This window comes from Cryptomeria japonica, chromosome 10 (genome assembly GCF_030272615.1).
Source record: "Cryptomeria japonica chromosome 10, Sugi_1.0, whole genome shotgun sequence".
NCBI classification, from domain to species: domain Eukaryota; kingdom Viridiplantae; phylum Streptophyta; class Pinopsida; order Cupressales; family Cupressaceae; genus Cryptomeria; species Cryptomeria japonica.
This window is the reverse complement of record NC_081414.1, coordinates 897,323,628-897,338,081: the sequence shown is the minus strand read 5'-3', so window position 1 is coordinate 897,338,081 and position 14,454 is coordinate 897,323,628. Positions and strand designations below refer to the sequence as shown.

The 14,454-nt window shown below is 34.8% G+C and overlaps 1 protein-coding gene and 1 long non-coding RNA gene across 5 annotated transcripts in view; one reads left to right on the top strand and one right to left on the bottom strand.

Annotated features, from left to right (window-relative positions):
• LOC131046362 (uncharacterized) overlaps positions 1-4,191 on the top strand; it is a 170,948-nt gene extending 166,757 nt beyond the window's left edge. For both annotated transcript variants that reach the window (XR_009105976.2, XR_009105975.2), the window contains exon 4: positions 3,834-4,191. This is a non-coding gene — a long non-coding RNA (uncharacterized LOC131046362). The remainder of the gene's footprint in view (positions 1-3,833) is intronic.
• The window catches only part of LOC131046355 (serine/arginine-rich SC35-like splicing factor SCL28), a 121,999-nt gene extending 108,369 nt beyond the window's left edge, over positions 1-13,630 (bottom strand). The window contains exon 1 of one of the 3 annotated variants that reach the window (XM_059212127.1): positions 13,557-13,630. In XM_059212127.1, the coding sequence (XP_059068110.1) occupies positions 13,557-13,615 (59 nt within the window). In that variant the 5' untranslated portion in view covers positions 13,616-13,630. Of the gene's footprint in view, positions 1-2,380; positions 2,861-13,556 lie in introns of those variants that run through there. The other 2 variants (XM_057980091.2, XM_059212126.1) reach the window with 2 other exon arrangements.
• Positions 13,631-14,454: the final 824 nt, after the last annotated feature.

The following is a 14,454-nucleotide window of genomic DNA, read 5'->3' as shown; positions in this document are numbered from 1 at the left end:
TCCTTCTTTCATTGGTGCATTTATTTCATTTTTTCTCTTTTGGAGAGTTCTTTTGACATGATTCTCCTTTATCTCTGGTTATTAGATACTCATTTTGTTTGTACATGGGTACCTCATCAAGCCTTGTAGTCGAGACCCATCCTACATCCATCATTATGTTTGTCATTGGGTTTTTTGGGCTTCTGCCTAAGGTGATCTTAAGGGGGTTGTTTGAGTAAATAGGTGAATCACCTACTAATTAATTAATGATCAATTAATTACTTAGCTCACTTATTACTTTATTATACTCAAGCTAAACTCAGAAGTGCCTCTCTTTTATTAGATTGAGTTAATCTTAGGTCAAGTTGTCTCATAGCATATAATGAGAACACTAGTCATGATCTTACTTAATCCTCACCTAAAGATTCGAACACTAGTCATGATCTTACTTAATCCTCACCTAAAGATTCGAACACTAGTCATGATCTTACTTAATCCTCACCTAAAGATTCGAACACTAGTCATGATCTTACTTAATCCTCACCTAAAGATTCATTAGAGGGTTTTAAATTTGTGTTTTATATTCATTCATTAATTGTAATCTATATAATAATATTCAATTCATTACGATTAATCTCAATATCAGAATCTCTTAGCAGACTTAGCTTTCAACATGTAAAAAAATATTTGATGCCTTCATCTCCCCTTTTAATCCAATTAATTTGAGCGCTCTTGGTGTAGCTCCTAGGATTTGAAGGCTTCTCCACTCGTGCCTTAGTTTTATTAATTTATTTTGAAGGTCAACATTATTAGGGTTATTGAAGTATTTCTTCACATACAACCATTTGTTCTTCCATTTGTTCTTCATTCTTCAATCATTTATTATCCAAGAGCTCTTTACTTCACAATTGTGCACCATTTGTTCTTCAGTCACAATTTGTCAAGTTGCTTTAAAATTCAATAGCAAAATTGGAAGGAAATGAAATTTCATAGAATGATTGGCAAACATGGTACCTTGACCCAATTATTACCATTGTGGGCTTGAAATAATAATTAATTTTATATGGAACCTTTTGATTACCATTGTGGGCTTGAAATAAGAATTAATTTTGTATGGAACCTTTTGACTATTGCTTTGTGTGTACCAAATACTTCTACTTTTTTTTCTTTTTTTCTATTGGACCTAAGAGATTAAAGAACCTTTGAATTTGGACTTTGACTATTGCTTTGTGTGTACCAAATACTTCTACTTTTTTTTCTTTTTTTCTATTGGACCTAAGAGATTAAAGAACCTTTGAATTTGGACTAGAACAAAAGTTTATTTCCTTTCCAATTTAATCTATTTCGTAATCTATACAACTCTATTACAAGGTGAAAACCCGTAATTGTGTATCGAAGGGAACCATTTAGGGACTTCCCTTTTCATGATTGAAAAAGAAGAATTTGGATTGTCTCTAAGCATTATTCCATCCACATTTTAAATTAAAACCAATGGCTTTAGCTTCCTGAAGTAGCAAACAATCTAAATCCATATTTAAAATTTAAAAAGACTAAAAAACATAGTTTATATGAAGGGGGTCTTAAAACTCCTAACACTCCCACTTACAATTCATTTATCAAAGGGAACCGATGCAGAGTCCACATTCTTTTATAATTTAACTCCTAACACTCCAACTTACAATTCATTTATCAAAGGGAACCGATGCAGAGTCCACATTCTTTTATAATTTAAGTCAGAGAAAACAATAGACAGGTACGTTGTTAGTGAGTTTAACAGATTGTACTATTGGTGTCCTGTTATGAAAACATGTAATTAGAAACGAATCAAGATGGTCTCTCTCTCTCTCTCTCACACACACACACACAAAAGTACATATAAAACTATGCTATGCAACTAATTTAACAAAACTAAATTAATTCAAGATTCAATAAAATTTATACCTTCAACAAGTAAACAGCAAGAGAGATTGTCTGCACACCCTCCCTCCCACTCAGAAAGGAGGGAATTTGTTAGAACAAAATACTCCACTGAAAAAATAAAAACAGCTAGAGCCAGTAAGATTATCTGTACAAACCCCCACACAGAAAGGAGGGCAAAAAGATTTCTGCGTTTTCTCTGAAAACATAAAACAAGTAGAGAGCTAAGAAGATTAGCGGCACAGCCGTGCACAGGAAGGAGAATAAAAATAGATTCACATGTTATGAAAAAAACGTAGGAGGGTTCGAAATTTGTACAGGAAATGCAGAAATCAAACATTGCGGAGGAGGCAGATAGATGTATCATTCTCAAAACATAGACAGAGTATTCCACAAGCTAAAAACAACGGCCTGAGATAAATAATTCGCCTTGTCTGCAACTAGAAAAATGAAAAAACCAGAACTTTCAGTGCAAAATTGGAACCTTGCGTTTTGTGAGAGGTTCCTAACTAGCAAAGTTGTCGGGTATGCTGTGTAACGAGGCGCGGAGGCGGAGTCAGAGGCGTTGCCGTCGTCCTCATCCTCGACTTGTCGCTTAGAAGACTTTTCTCCTCTTTCACGCCGATAAGGAGGAGATGGGGGGCTTGGCGTTCGCCGCTTCAGCTTCGGGTTGCGGTTGCGGCTGCTGCTGCTGCTCATCTTCCCTTCCCTGCAATACCCACGTCTCTTCTGCTGTGTTCTGTTCTGTGTGGAACTGGGCCACTAAAACATGCGTTTATAGCGTATCCTAACTATTTATTGGGGATCCCTAAGGTTCTCGTGCTTTACCTCTTTTTACAAACGGTCCTCGAGATTAAATTCAATAGCGTCCAGTACTGGTACCGTTATATTCCATCTCTCATGACGGTTCCTGTTTTTTATACTCTCGACGATCTCATAGGCCAAACCGAAGGTCGGTCATACTCTCAAGACAATTCTTTTGCTTTTTCCTACGGTGAAAGTAAAAATCTATCGCCTCTCAGATTAAAGCTGCTTATTATTATTTTAGTTAATTATATATACAAAACATTTATTTATGTATTTTAAACATTTATGAGTCGGAAGCAAAAATCTATTGCCTCTCAGATTTAAACCGCTGGTTATTATTATTATATATACAAAACATTTATTTATTGTATTTTAAACTGGGTTGACATGTGTAAACTTGATTAGTAAAGGTAGTTTTTGAGTTTGAATCTATATTTAATCAGTAGTAGAGGCAGTTTTTGAGTTTGATTCTATATTTATATTTAATTAGTAGTGATTTGCATCAATCCATCTTTTTATGACAATGAATGATTCATTTAACAATCATTACTTTAAGCCCACTTTAACTTGAACTTGGTACCCATTTACAAAATTGTCTCAATGAATGATTCAATTTAACACTCGTTACTTTAAGCCACTTTAACTTGGTACCCATTTACAAAATTGTCTCTGCTTCATTTTTAATATAAAAAATACATCTAACTTATAAATTGTTGGCTTTACTCAAATACATCTAACTTTCAAATTGTTGACTTCCTGAACCAATACACCTATTTAATTGTGACAGAGCTTGCTACCCATTTACAAAATCCTACTGACTTAATTTTTAATATAAAAATATATATTTACCTTAAATATTGTTGACTATTAATTCAACCATCAAACGTCATTGTTACTTGTGAGAGAAAATTTGTTTACTATTTAACCATGGTTTGATAAGAATAAACTTAATCCTCAATATGTAGCCGTAAAATTAATGGTGTCAAGCAAATATCTCTTTTATAATTAATGTTGACATAATTGTAAGATATTTTATTTTCTTTCTTTAAAGTATATAATAGTTAAACATATGTTTACCATTGGTCTATGGCGGTTCTGTTTTGATGTGACAATTTAATTTGATGAATCAGATATGAAAGGCCCACATGAATGCTGTGCATGAAGAGATAATAAAGGTTATTCCCAGTGCAATCCACTTTGCATGAACCAATAGAAAGAAGCCTTATATAGAAGGGATCTTTCCAGCTGTGTGTAATCACACTAGAAACAGAAACAAGACAGCGAGCTGAAATTCAAAACCACGAGACGAAACCTGAGTTGCGCAATTTCTTTGTCACAAATATTGTACGGAACGGCGTACATGCACATCAAGCTCTCTGCCAAGCAAACTTGGCAACTTCAAGTTAGGGGCAGGTTTTTTATGTACTGCAGGAGGTTCTAATGTTGAACAGTAGTGCGCATAATTATGATAGTACTTTTATAAAGTCTTATATGGCATTATTTGCTCTGAGGTGTCGGATTTCAATGGGTTGTGGACATTCAATAACATTCAATAATAATAATAATTAAATTAAATATATCTATTAGATATAAAAACAATAAACCATTGGATGTTACATTAGCCAACCAGGAACTCATCACTTCATATAAATTAGGCCTATTTATTGGTTCTTAAGGTATGACTATTGATCAAACCTTTTTAGAAAGTCTATTATGACACTTCAATAAAAAATAAATTTTAATTATATTTTATCACAAAAATCCCTAACTACATATGACCATCAAATTTAAGCTTTTAGAAAGTCTATTATGACACTTCAATAAAAAATAAATTTTAATTATACTTTATCACAAAAATCCCTAACTACATATGACCATCAAATTTAAGCTTTTAGAAAGTCTATTATGACACTTCAATAAAAAATAAATTTTAATTATACTTTATCACAAAAATCCCTAACTACATATGACCATCAAATTTAAGCTTTGGATTAAGCATAATGTTACTTACCCTAAGTTATTGAATTTAAGGGATGTGATTTATTGGTTGGGTATTATAATATTTTATTTTGTAGTTTATTCTTTAGAGGTCTTATGAAGCCAAAAAAAATTGAAGTAGAAAAGTTGGCAGGGTTAGGTCACATGTCAACCACATGTCAACCATCTGAAGTTTTTCAATTTTAACAATTAGTTTTCTTGTTATTTTATATATATTTACTTTTCATTACAAAATTCATGTGACCGCTCGCTTTAAAATAATCCTGAGAAGTCTCACCAGCACCTATCTTAGAGATTTCAAATTCACATTGAAATGATTTTTATTGAGATATCATAAAAGACTCCATAAAAACTTATAATAGTACATTAAACTAGCAATTGCACCTTAGTGTGCAATGGGTACGCCGAAATGGTGTGGGAGGCCAATTTTTGCATACATTTATGCAATGCATGAGAATAATTGGTAGGCCATTTAACAAAAGTTTTAATAGATAAGTAATAGCTTCAAATCAAATTATACATCCATTTACATGGATCCTAGCATGATTGAAACAAAATAATTGAATCAAGAACATAATCAAGACCCATTACCAATATGCTCATGTTATGTTTGCAATAAGGAGAGAGAGAGATAATGGGAGATATAGAGTAACAAGATAGAGATAGAGAGGAACATAGAGATGGAGAAGGAGAGGGATATGGAGAGAGGAAGAGAGAGAGGAGAGGGGTAGATATAGATGTTCAGGATATAAATATATAGAATGAGAGAGGGAGAGATAGAAAGATAAAGATAGATATAGGAAATGATATATAGAGAAAGGGAGAGATATAGGTGCAGAGAGAGATGGAAAGATAATGAGATAGAGATAGGAGAGATGTAAGAAAGAAATGGAGATTTAAAGCTAGAGTGATAGATAGATATAGTGGGATATGAGGAGAGATGGAAAGAGAGAGATTAAGATATGAGTGATAAAGAGTTAGACATAGAGAAAGAGAGATAGATATGACATAGGGACATGATATTTAAATCTTGTAAGTATATGAGAATATATTTGAAGAGAATTGGCAGATACAAAATTTGTAGTGAAATCTCCTCGAGGTAACTAAAACTAATTGAAGAGGATCAACAACCATGCAAGACAGGCAAATTTCATCTACAAAATTAACGGTGCAACAAATTCTAAGCAACTTAAAACGTAAAACAGTATCAAAGAGGTAGAATCGACCCCTAATTAAATTTTGCAGAAACCTTCAAATTCAGTCCACTGAGTGCACATGAAATCTTAAAAAATACTAAATATTAAATGCAAATTATATGTAGCTAAATCAAATTACAAACACGTTCCAAATTCTGTGTAGCCAAATTTATAGTTAACGACACAGAATTTGGATTTTGTGTAATTCATCCTTGATCTTAGGTATTTTGATCTTCATAAGATCTCGGTTTTGGAGCCCACAAAGACTGGAAATTTTGCTTAAAAATTCCTTCACCCTATCATTTGTTTCTATAAGAATAAATTTCACCACTGTGGGAAGGACTCCTCCCCATACGTAACACAAACAATGTTTTGAAAATTGTTTTGAGATGACCGATTCTGGCGTGAGACAATTTCTCGAAGGGAAGTTCCTCCCAAGGAATAGTAACAGAAATGAAAATATATATTCATTTACAAAAAGACAACTTTCAGGCGGGAACTTCCCCACATATTATGAGAGCATCAGAAGGCGGTCGATGCCAAGGCGGTGCTAAGCACATTTAATGGTGCTTATTCAAATTTATTTGCAACTACCATGCATCTGACAAAAAATCGTCTTTAATCATACTTTGATGGATGTTCACGCCTCGTTTCAAACCTCTCGTTTTGCCACAGGCTGGGAGTATGCTGGCAAAGGTTGTGGCGTTTGGCCTCAGTCCTACCAATTGCATTTGCTTCAAAATTTCTAAAGGCATATTAACAAACTCATTTTGCGCACATCTTGCAATCATCGCATACTATGAGATCGCATCTCTTTGCGACATTTCTTTGAAAATCCTTATTGCCTCTCCAAAGTCACCATTTTGTGCATAACCCATAATCATTGCAGTCCACAAGACTACATTCCTTTGGGGAATTTTGTCAAATAGTTCACGTGCTTCGCATATTCTTCCACATTTTGCATACATATCAACCAGGGCATTTGTAACTACATCTGATAAAATCCCCCTTTCATCATGTTTGGTGGATGTCCATGCCCTCTTCCAAAGCTGACCTTAATTTGGCATAGACTGGAAAAGGTAAAATGATCAGGACACCCATTTGTTGCATTTGATGAAACCGTATCAATGCCTCCTGCCATTTATGGTATTCTATAAAATGGCATCTCGTTTAGTGATGTCACCAAACACTCTACGAGCACCCACCTAGCTACCACACTTGACATACATGTTGATAAGCTTGTTTTGGAAAACTATAGCTGTAGCAAAACCAAATCGCATATGGTAATCTAGGAGTGGATTTCCTTACCCTCTGAAAGGGATTTCTTGGAAACGCAAGCCTCCAATAGTTGAAGATATGCATATCAAGCAGAATGTGTAGCGTCTCTTTGAACCAACCCCCTCTACATAATGTTGTGAGGATGAGATGGAGATTGGCCGTGTATGGCATTGGCAACATATTATGATAACTGGAACAGAAATCAACAAATTGTTATTCATTTCTGCTTCTCCCACTGATAATGAAATATAGCCACTGTTCGCGTCCTTAAAAGGGGATTTATGGAGGCCTCTGGAGAAAGATTGAGAAGTGCCAAAGGAATCCATCTCTATTTACCAGCATTCTATCGCATTATATTTATAAACAAAAAGACAACTTTCTTGTAGGAACTTCCCCACGCATTATGAGAGCATCGGAAGGCGGAGGATGCCAAGGTCTAAGCACATTTAATGGTGCTTATTCACATTTATTGTAGCTCGTACGTTGATAGTTGAGATAGTAAATGCACTTCTTGCATAGTTACTCGAATTTGCTGTCAGTGGGAAGGATTGATGTTACCGTGCAGTCAAAGCTAACAATTTTCTCGTGTAAAAAATTCAACCAGAAACATCGATGGTTGCAGACGATTCAATTGTCTTGCATGCCTCTGAATAAATGTAAACCCTTGATTTTTAAAGTTAGCTGGTCCATCTCATATAAGGATATGCCTTCAGCATCAATTATATTTTGTTAATGTTGAAATGTGGTATACACATTCTGTATATATTATTCTAACATCAATCACTTTAGAGAGGAAGATTTATTCTTCCTTTATACCTATCGATGGTGCCCTTTCACCAAGGGTCACCACTCTTTCAAGTTGGTATCCAATTATTATATGATTAATAATAATATAATTATTATTATATATTTATAATATAATTATATTATCTCATAATAATAATACAATAATTATACAAATATTATCTCTCTATAATAATATTATCACAATAAATATAATATAATTATATTATCACAATATTATCACAATCTTCATGTTGTCTGTGTTGACCTGAAGGAATCCGACCATAGCATCAACACTCCCTCTTAGTCGATTAGGCTTATTAGGCCACTTACATATTTGTCTTCCTCAGGCTGGAAGTGATGACCGATGCTGCCAATCTTCAACACTCCCTCTCAGCTAGGGAGGATACTTCCAGCTGCACAAGACATATCACCTCATCGAGATGACCAACACAATGACTCTACTCTTGAACAAGCAGGAAGCTTATCACCTCATTGTGATATCACATTACCTCATCATGATGTTTTGACCACAATGGTTAGATACATATGTGGAAAGGAGATATATCACCTCACGTGATATCAACTATTATGGCTTATCCATAGAAATCACTTCACGTGATATCCACCATTATGGTTTATTCATAGATATCACTTCACATGATATCCACTATTATGGTATATCTAAAGATATTACTACATGGCATGTCCACAGATTTCATGTCACATGAAATCCACCATGAATATCTCTTTATGTAATATCCACCATTATGGCTTATCCATGGATATCATGTCTTGTGATATACACCATTATGGCATATCCATAGATATTACTACTAGAGATATAAACCATTATGACATATCCATAGATATCATGTCCCATGATATCCATCATAATGGTATGATCAATCAATATCGTAAGATCATCACCTTACGATAATTATCAGATGTACAAATGTTCACTATTGAGAGATCGTCACCTCACAATAATGTTCACAAGGGCTCATCAAGCACTATAAACCAAAATTGTCATGGAGTCACACACATGACATCCACCATGAACCATATCAAAGGGTGTAGATAAGGGCTTTCTCCTTAATTCTCTCTCAAAGAGATGCAATCACAAGAGTTTACACTTTAAAACATCTTTTGAAAAGAAGAATACATTAGTGAATAACATACCTTTCCACCATGTCTCTAACATAGTGATACTTGATCTCCACATGCTTTGACCTTTCATGAAATACAAGGTTGGAGTCTGCATCATTCCAAGCTCACCAAGTATCATGAAACTCCATCCCATGAATCATAGTCCTTTGATTGCTATAATTTCCTGATCACTAGAGAAACCATCTCGACACGGTCTACTCCCTCTGAACCAATATAACCAAGATCCTTGGAAGTCAACTGAAGCAGATCTTTTAGCTACTCCATGTGTCACGTAAGTATACCCTGCTCACATGGTCCCAATCATGGAAAATACCTTGCTCCAAGAATGCAATCAGTTTTGAATTGTCTCCAATGACTTCAATGATGGGCAAATCAGCCTACTTCGTTGCTGCTGCTGAGATTTTAGGATTTTCCTTCTGGACCTTATTCCAGATCACTTTATTCGATTCATCCTGTAGATTCTTAGTCAAAGTACTGGACTGAGATTTAGTTCGTCGAGTTCCAAATTGTGTCCAGAACTGAGCGTCCTCTCTTGATTCCTTCTGCAACAACTCTTCAATTAGGACAAGCAATTCTACTTCAGGATGCATTAGAGTAGAATTCTACTGTCTAATTCCATAGTAATAAACTGTGGATTTATCCTCGGGCTTGGCTACATCAAAGCCTCCTTAGCTTAACAAAGTATTCACACTGTTGGTAATTCTCAAATAGAACCAAAATCCCATGCAACTCCAGATTTAGCAGCCGAGAGATTAATTACGGACTCGGTACTCATATCGGTTTCAACTGTCGCATATGTAATATGTAATGTCTTGTACTAGAGCCCAACTGATGTCTTCAAACTCAGAGACACTGGTTCTTGGAGACAGTACCTTCCATAAGCATGCATTAGCTTGAGAGCTTATAGCAGCATGCCCAAAATTAACAATATTGACCAGCACAATGGAGTCACTCAGCTGCAAATATATTTAAATCAGATCGTTCATGCATAATCTCCTAACATCAATCCCAATCATCAACTCTTCTTTTTGTCTTCACAAGCTTCACAAAATGATATATCTCTTAATGTCACACCAGCAATATGTCTATTGATCAATATATTCTCACAGAAGAGAATCGTTGTTGCAAGCTATTGTCCTTTAATGTGATAGTAAACAGGGCCACAAAGCATTCAAAAATCACTTCCTTCAAGAGCCCATAACACTTATAGGGAATCGTGTGGATACCAGGAACCAATCATCTCTTTTGAAGATGCTTTATATACTTACACTTGTTACGGGGGTGATCTAAGATTGGTACGATTCCCTTAGGCTCCTGATAGTGTGTGCCTACGATATTTTCCCACTCGGAATGATCCCGACTGGAATCGAGATATTCATTTTCATGATATTCTCCGTTGCTAATCCACGCCTGAATATGAATCTTAATCTTTTCGATCAATATGCAATGGCTCTGAATACCACAATTCCTACGAACATTATTTGAACATTAATTTTCCAATTTGACTGCTTCAATCACCAATCGCATCTGACTTTGGATAATCGCACTTTTCACTACATTAGCGTTGCCTTCAATATCTTTGGTCGATGATAACATGGTTGCTAAGTGTAATCTTTAATGTTGGCTTCAATATCTCTTCGATATAATTGATTGTATTGATATGGATACAGTTAATAAACAATATCCGATGATTGTTGGAATGTGTTTCTTCCTTCTTGCATCTAATACCTCTTCAAACTAAAAGGTGGCTTCCTTTGGAGTTCGATGAATCATCCCTTTTCAAAACCGACTTCTTTCATAACGTATTCGGTAATGATCATTGTGTTATGACACAACTATCGTCTTAACGATTCTTTGCTTGCTTAATCATTGTTAACTAATCACCACCTTTATCTTAATTAATTTAGTATGGCTTCTTTAGTCATCGCTAGATTAATTGTCTTTGCGGAATTAATTCTAATATCCGGTGGTCATATATCTACAGTGGTATGAGCAGAGGATTTCATATTCTTGGTCTGATCACAGCAATCGGATGTTTGTAGCATCTTCCCTAATTAGATATCAATGAGGGCTGATCGATCTACCAACTCACTAATAATGGATCATCGCTATTTATTGCTATGATTATCTTTATTGGATCGTTAATTGCTGCTTGCAATCATCTTCGGCTATGTATGAAGTATATCGATATTTACGTTGTCTATCGATCTTCTCCAATCTTGAGATGCAGGTTCCATCTGTAATTGATGTGATTATAATGGTGTAACATCTATGCACCCTTTTGTGACTAGATTCGCTGCCCACGACATGAACACCCGCCGCTATATTCTCTTTAGTGATCATTATTTCTGGCATCTTGTCCACTATCGTATATGGTATATTCATTGTTTATCAATTTCTTTGACTTGGGTGACTGATGGTAATTCCTTCTTTTTCATAACATTGAATATATATGTCTGATAGGAAATCTACAGGGCCTTTTCCCGATTTTCGAACCCGCTCTAACACCATGTTGAAATGTGGTATACGCTTTCTGTATATATTATTCTAACATCAATCACTTTAGAGAGGAAGATTTATTCTTCCTTTATATCTATCGGTGGTGCCCCTTCATCTAGGGTCACCACTCTTTCAAGTTGGTCTCCAATTATTATATTATTAATAATAATATAATTATTCTTATAATATATTTACAATTATATTATATTGTCACATAATAATATAATTATATTATCTCATAATAATAATATAATAATTATATAATATAAGTATATTATAATTATATTATCACAATATTATCATAATTTTCATGTTGTCTATGTTGGCCTGAAGGAATCTGACCATAGCATCAACACTACCTCTTAGTCGATTAGGCCACTTACATATTTGTCTTCCTCAGGCTGGAAGTGATGACCGATGCTGCCAATCTTCAACACTTAAGATCATCTCATAATATCACATAATTTATATTTTAAATCTCATATATATAATACAATCATTAGTTGGCATAAATTTTCCGTAATCTTTTCCAAACTCTGTTGTATTTGCAAGAATGTTTCTGGAACAAATTGTGTGTGTGTGTATGACATTTAAAATTGCACTCAACACAAAACAGCACTCCTTTTTTCGGGAAATTTTCAGTAGATAAATCTTCATGATCTGCATCCCTATCGCTGTAAAACCACAAAAAATCGGACAAAAAAATACTGTGTTTTGCAGATCTGGAAGTTTTTTTACAGTGACATTTTGTGTGAAGATTAACCACTAACTTAAAAAATCAATACAAAACAAATACCTTCTTTTAATTTACACAGTTCCACACAGAAAGGAAGGATTTTTTAAAAACCATTTAAAAAAACTAGACAGTAAGATTATCTGCACATCAATTGCAATTGAAAAAAGAAAACTACAGCTAACAAGATTATCTGAACGAACTGCACCTACAGTAAACAAGGGAAAAAAGAGAGTTTTTTAAAGAAAAAGTAATGTCTTAATAAGGGTTCGGAACTTGTACAGGAAAGGCAGAAATCAATCAGAGCGGAGGGCTAGATTCCTGGCCATTATCTGGGGCATGAAAAGCAATCACGCAGTTTTTAGATGTATTTAGTGTATCATTTTTCGAGCCAAATTAAAAACAGACATTTGTTATATACAAAAGAAAATATACAGCCCTCAAAAGAGCAATTGTGGAGGTAAAAAGAATTAGCAAACAAAAAACAGATAAAGTCAAAAGCTACCTAACACAGTTTATAACTCCTGGGCAATGCACAGGCCAGAGATGATTCAATCTAGAACAGTCTGGAAACACACTCCAGAACGCTGAAGAAACAGTGCCCAAAGCTGAACAGAAGTGAATAGATTTATGCTATATTTTATTTAGTTTTCATCTTATAAAACCTTGACTCATAGAATCCCTTAAAACATAATAGACCAGACATTAAAACACAACAAAAATGACAGAAAGCCAAAGAAAAGTAACTCCATACTCAAGAGATATTGATCAACAAAGAGCTGCTTAAGAAGACCTCAGCCAAATCGCTGAAAGTGAAGAAAACAGGACCCCAAAATCTATTGAAAGAGATCATTCTAAACCCATGTTCCTTTAAGGCCAAGTGAATCGGATGACCAATTCAGAAAATCACCCACGAGCTAAATAGCTGGGCAGTGAATAGAGGTAGAGAGAGAAGCTAAAAACAACTAGAAAAATCACTCAATCGACAGCAAGCTAGGTCAGTGCTATTAAAGGAAAATGGCAGAACATAACCCCATAAAAATCAATAAGAAGCTTACTATAAGAAGGTTGTTGATTTGTATGTATAACCCAAGACTCAACAAAATCAACAATAGATTATAAAAATATCAGAAGGCATGAAATATCATAAGATCGCTATATACAAACCAACACCCCAAGTGGAGGGAGCATATCACCGTATTGGAGACGATTGTAGGGCATGAAAAGGGCTTCCCGAGGGAGAATTTGATACCATCACAGAAGAACAAGTACCGCCCACACTAATTGCGCTGCGGAGGCACAATCACTTTTTTTCTATGCCATGCTAGATAAGAGACACACACCCAAGAGCCCAACAACAGTCTTCTTATGCACATGCAAGTTCCAGACCTACCTTTTATAGTATTCTAAGTGTTGGGAATTTGTTAGCTAGTGTTCTCTCTCTTTTAATAAAAAATAGATTAGATAATTAATATGTACCTTTCATCAAACTTCTTCAAAACATAGCCTTCATTCTATTAGATTTGATATATAATTGAGAATACACTTTAGCACAAATGAAATGATATTTATATTGCAATAATCTTCATCTTTTTTGATAATATATTGAGTGGTGTTCTGTTTTGTTTTCGCTAGGGTTTTCTTGAAAGGACTTCCCATGGTATATCTTGGGTTTATGTGTATTTGTTGTTGCTTCCCTTTACTCAATTGCAATTGGTTTATGCAACCAATTTAGCATAACTTGTCTATATTAAATTATCTACATTTCCTTTCATTTGGTATCAAAGTTGGTGTTTTGAGTTGTAGGCTCCAAACCTCTAAGGCCTGGTAATCTCCTGAGTGTTAGGGGTTTCAAACCTAGGAATATCACCACAAACCTATCTTCAAATTGGGCACCCGAGAACCAATTGTTGAGGTGGGTAAGACCTCTTTCACTTCTGGCTCTGCAAGAGCAAGGGGGGTTTCCTTGGGATGTTGGATTAATGATTGAAATATTGAACACTTCCTCATGGCGCTATATCCACTGCATAATGTATCCCAATATACCTATGTGCTAGTTTGGATTGGCAATGTTTAGCATCCTATTAATAGAAT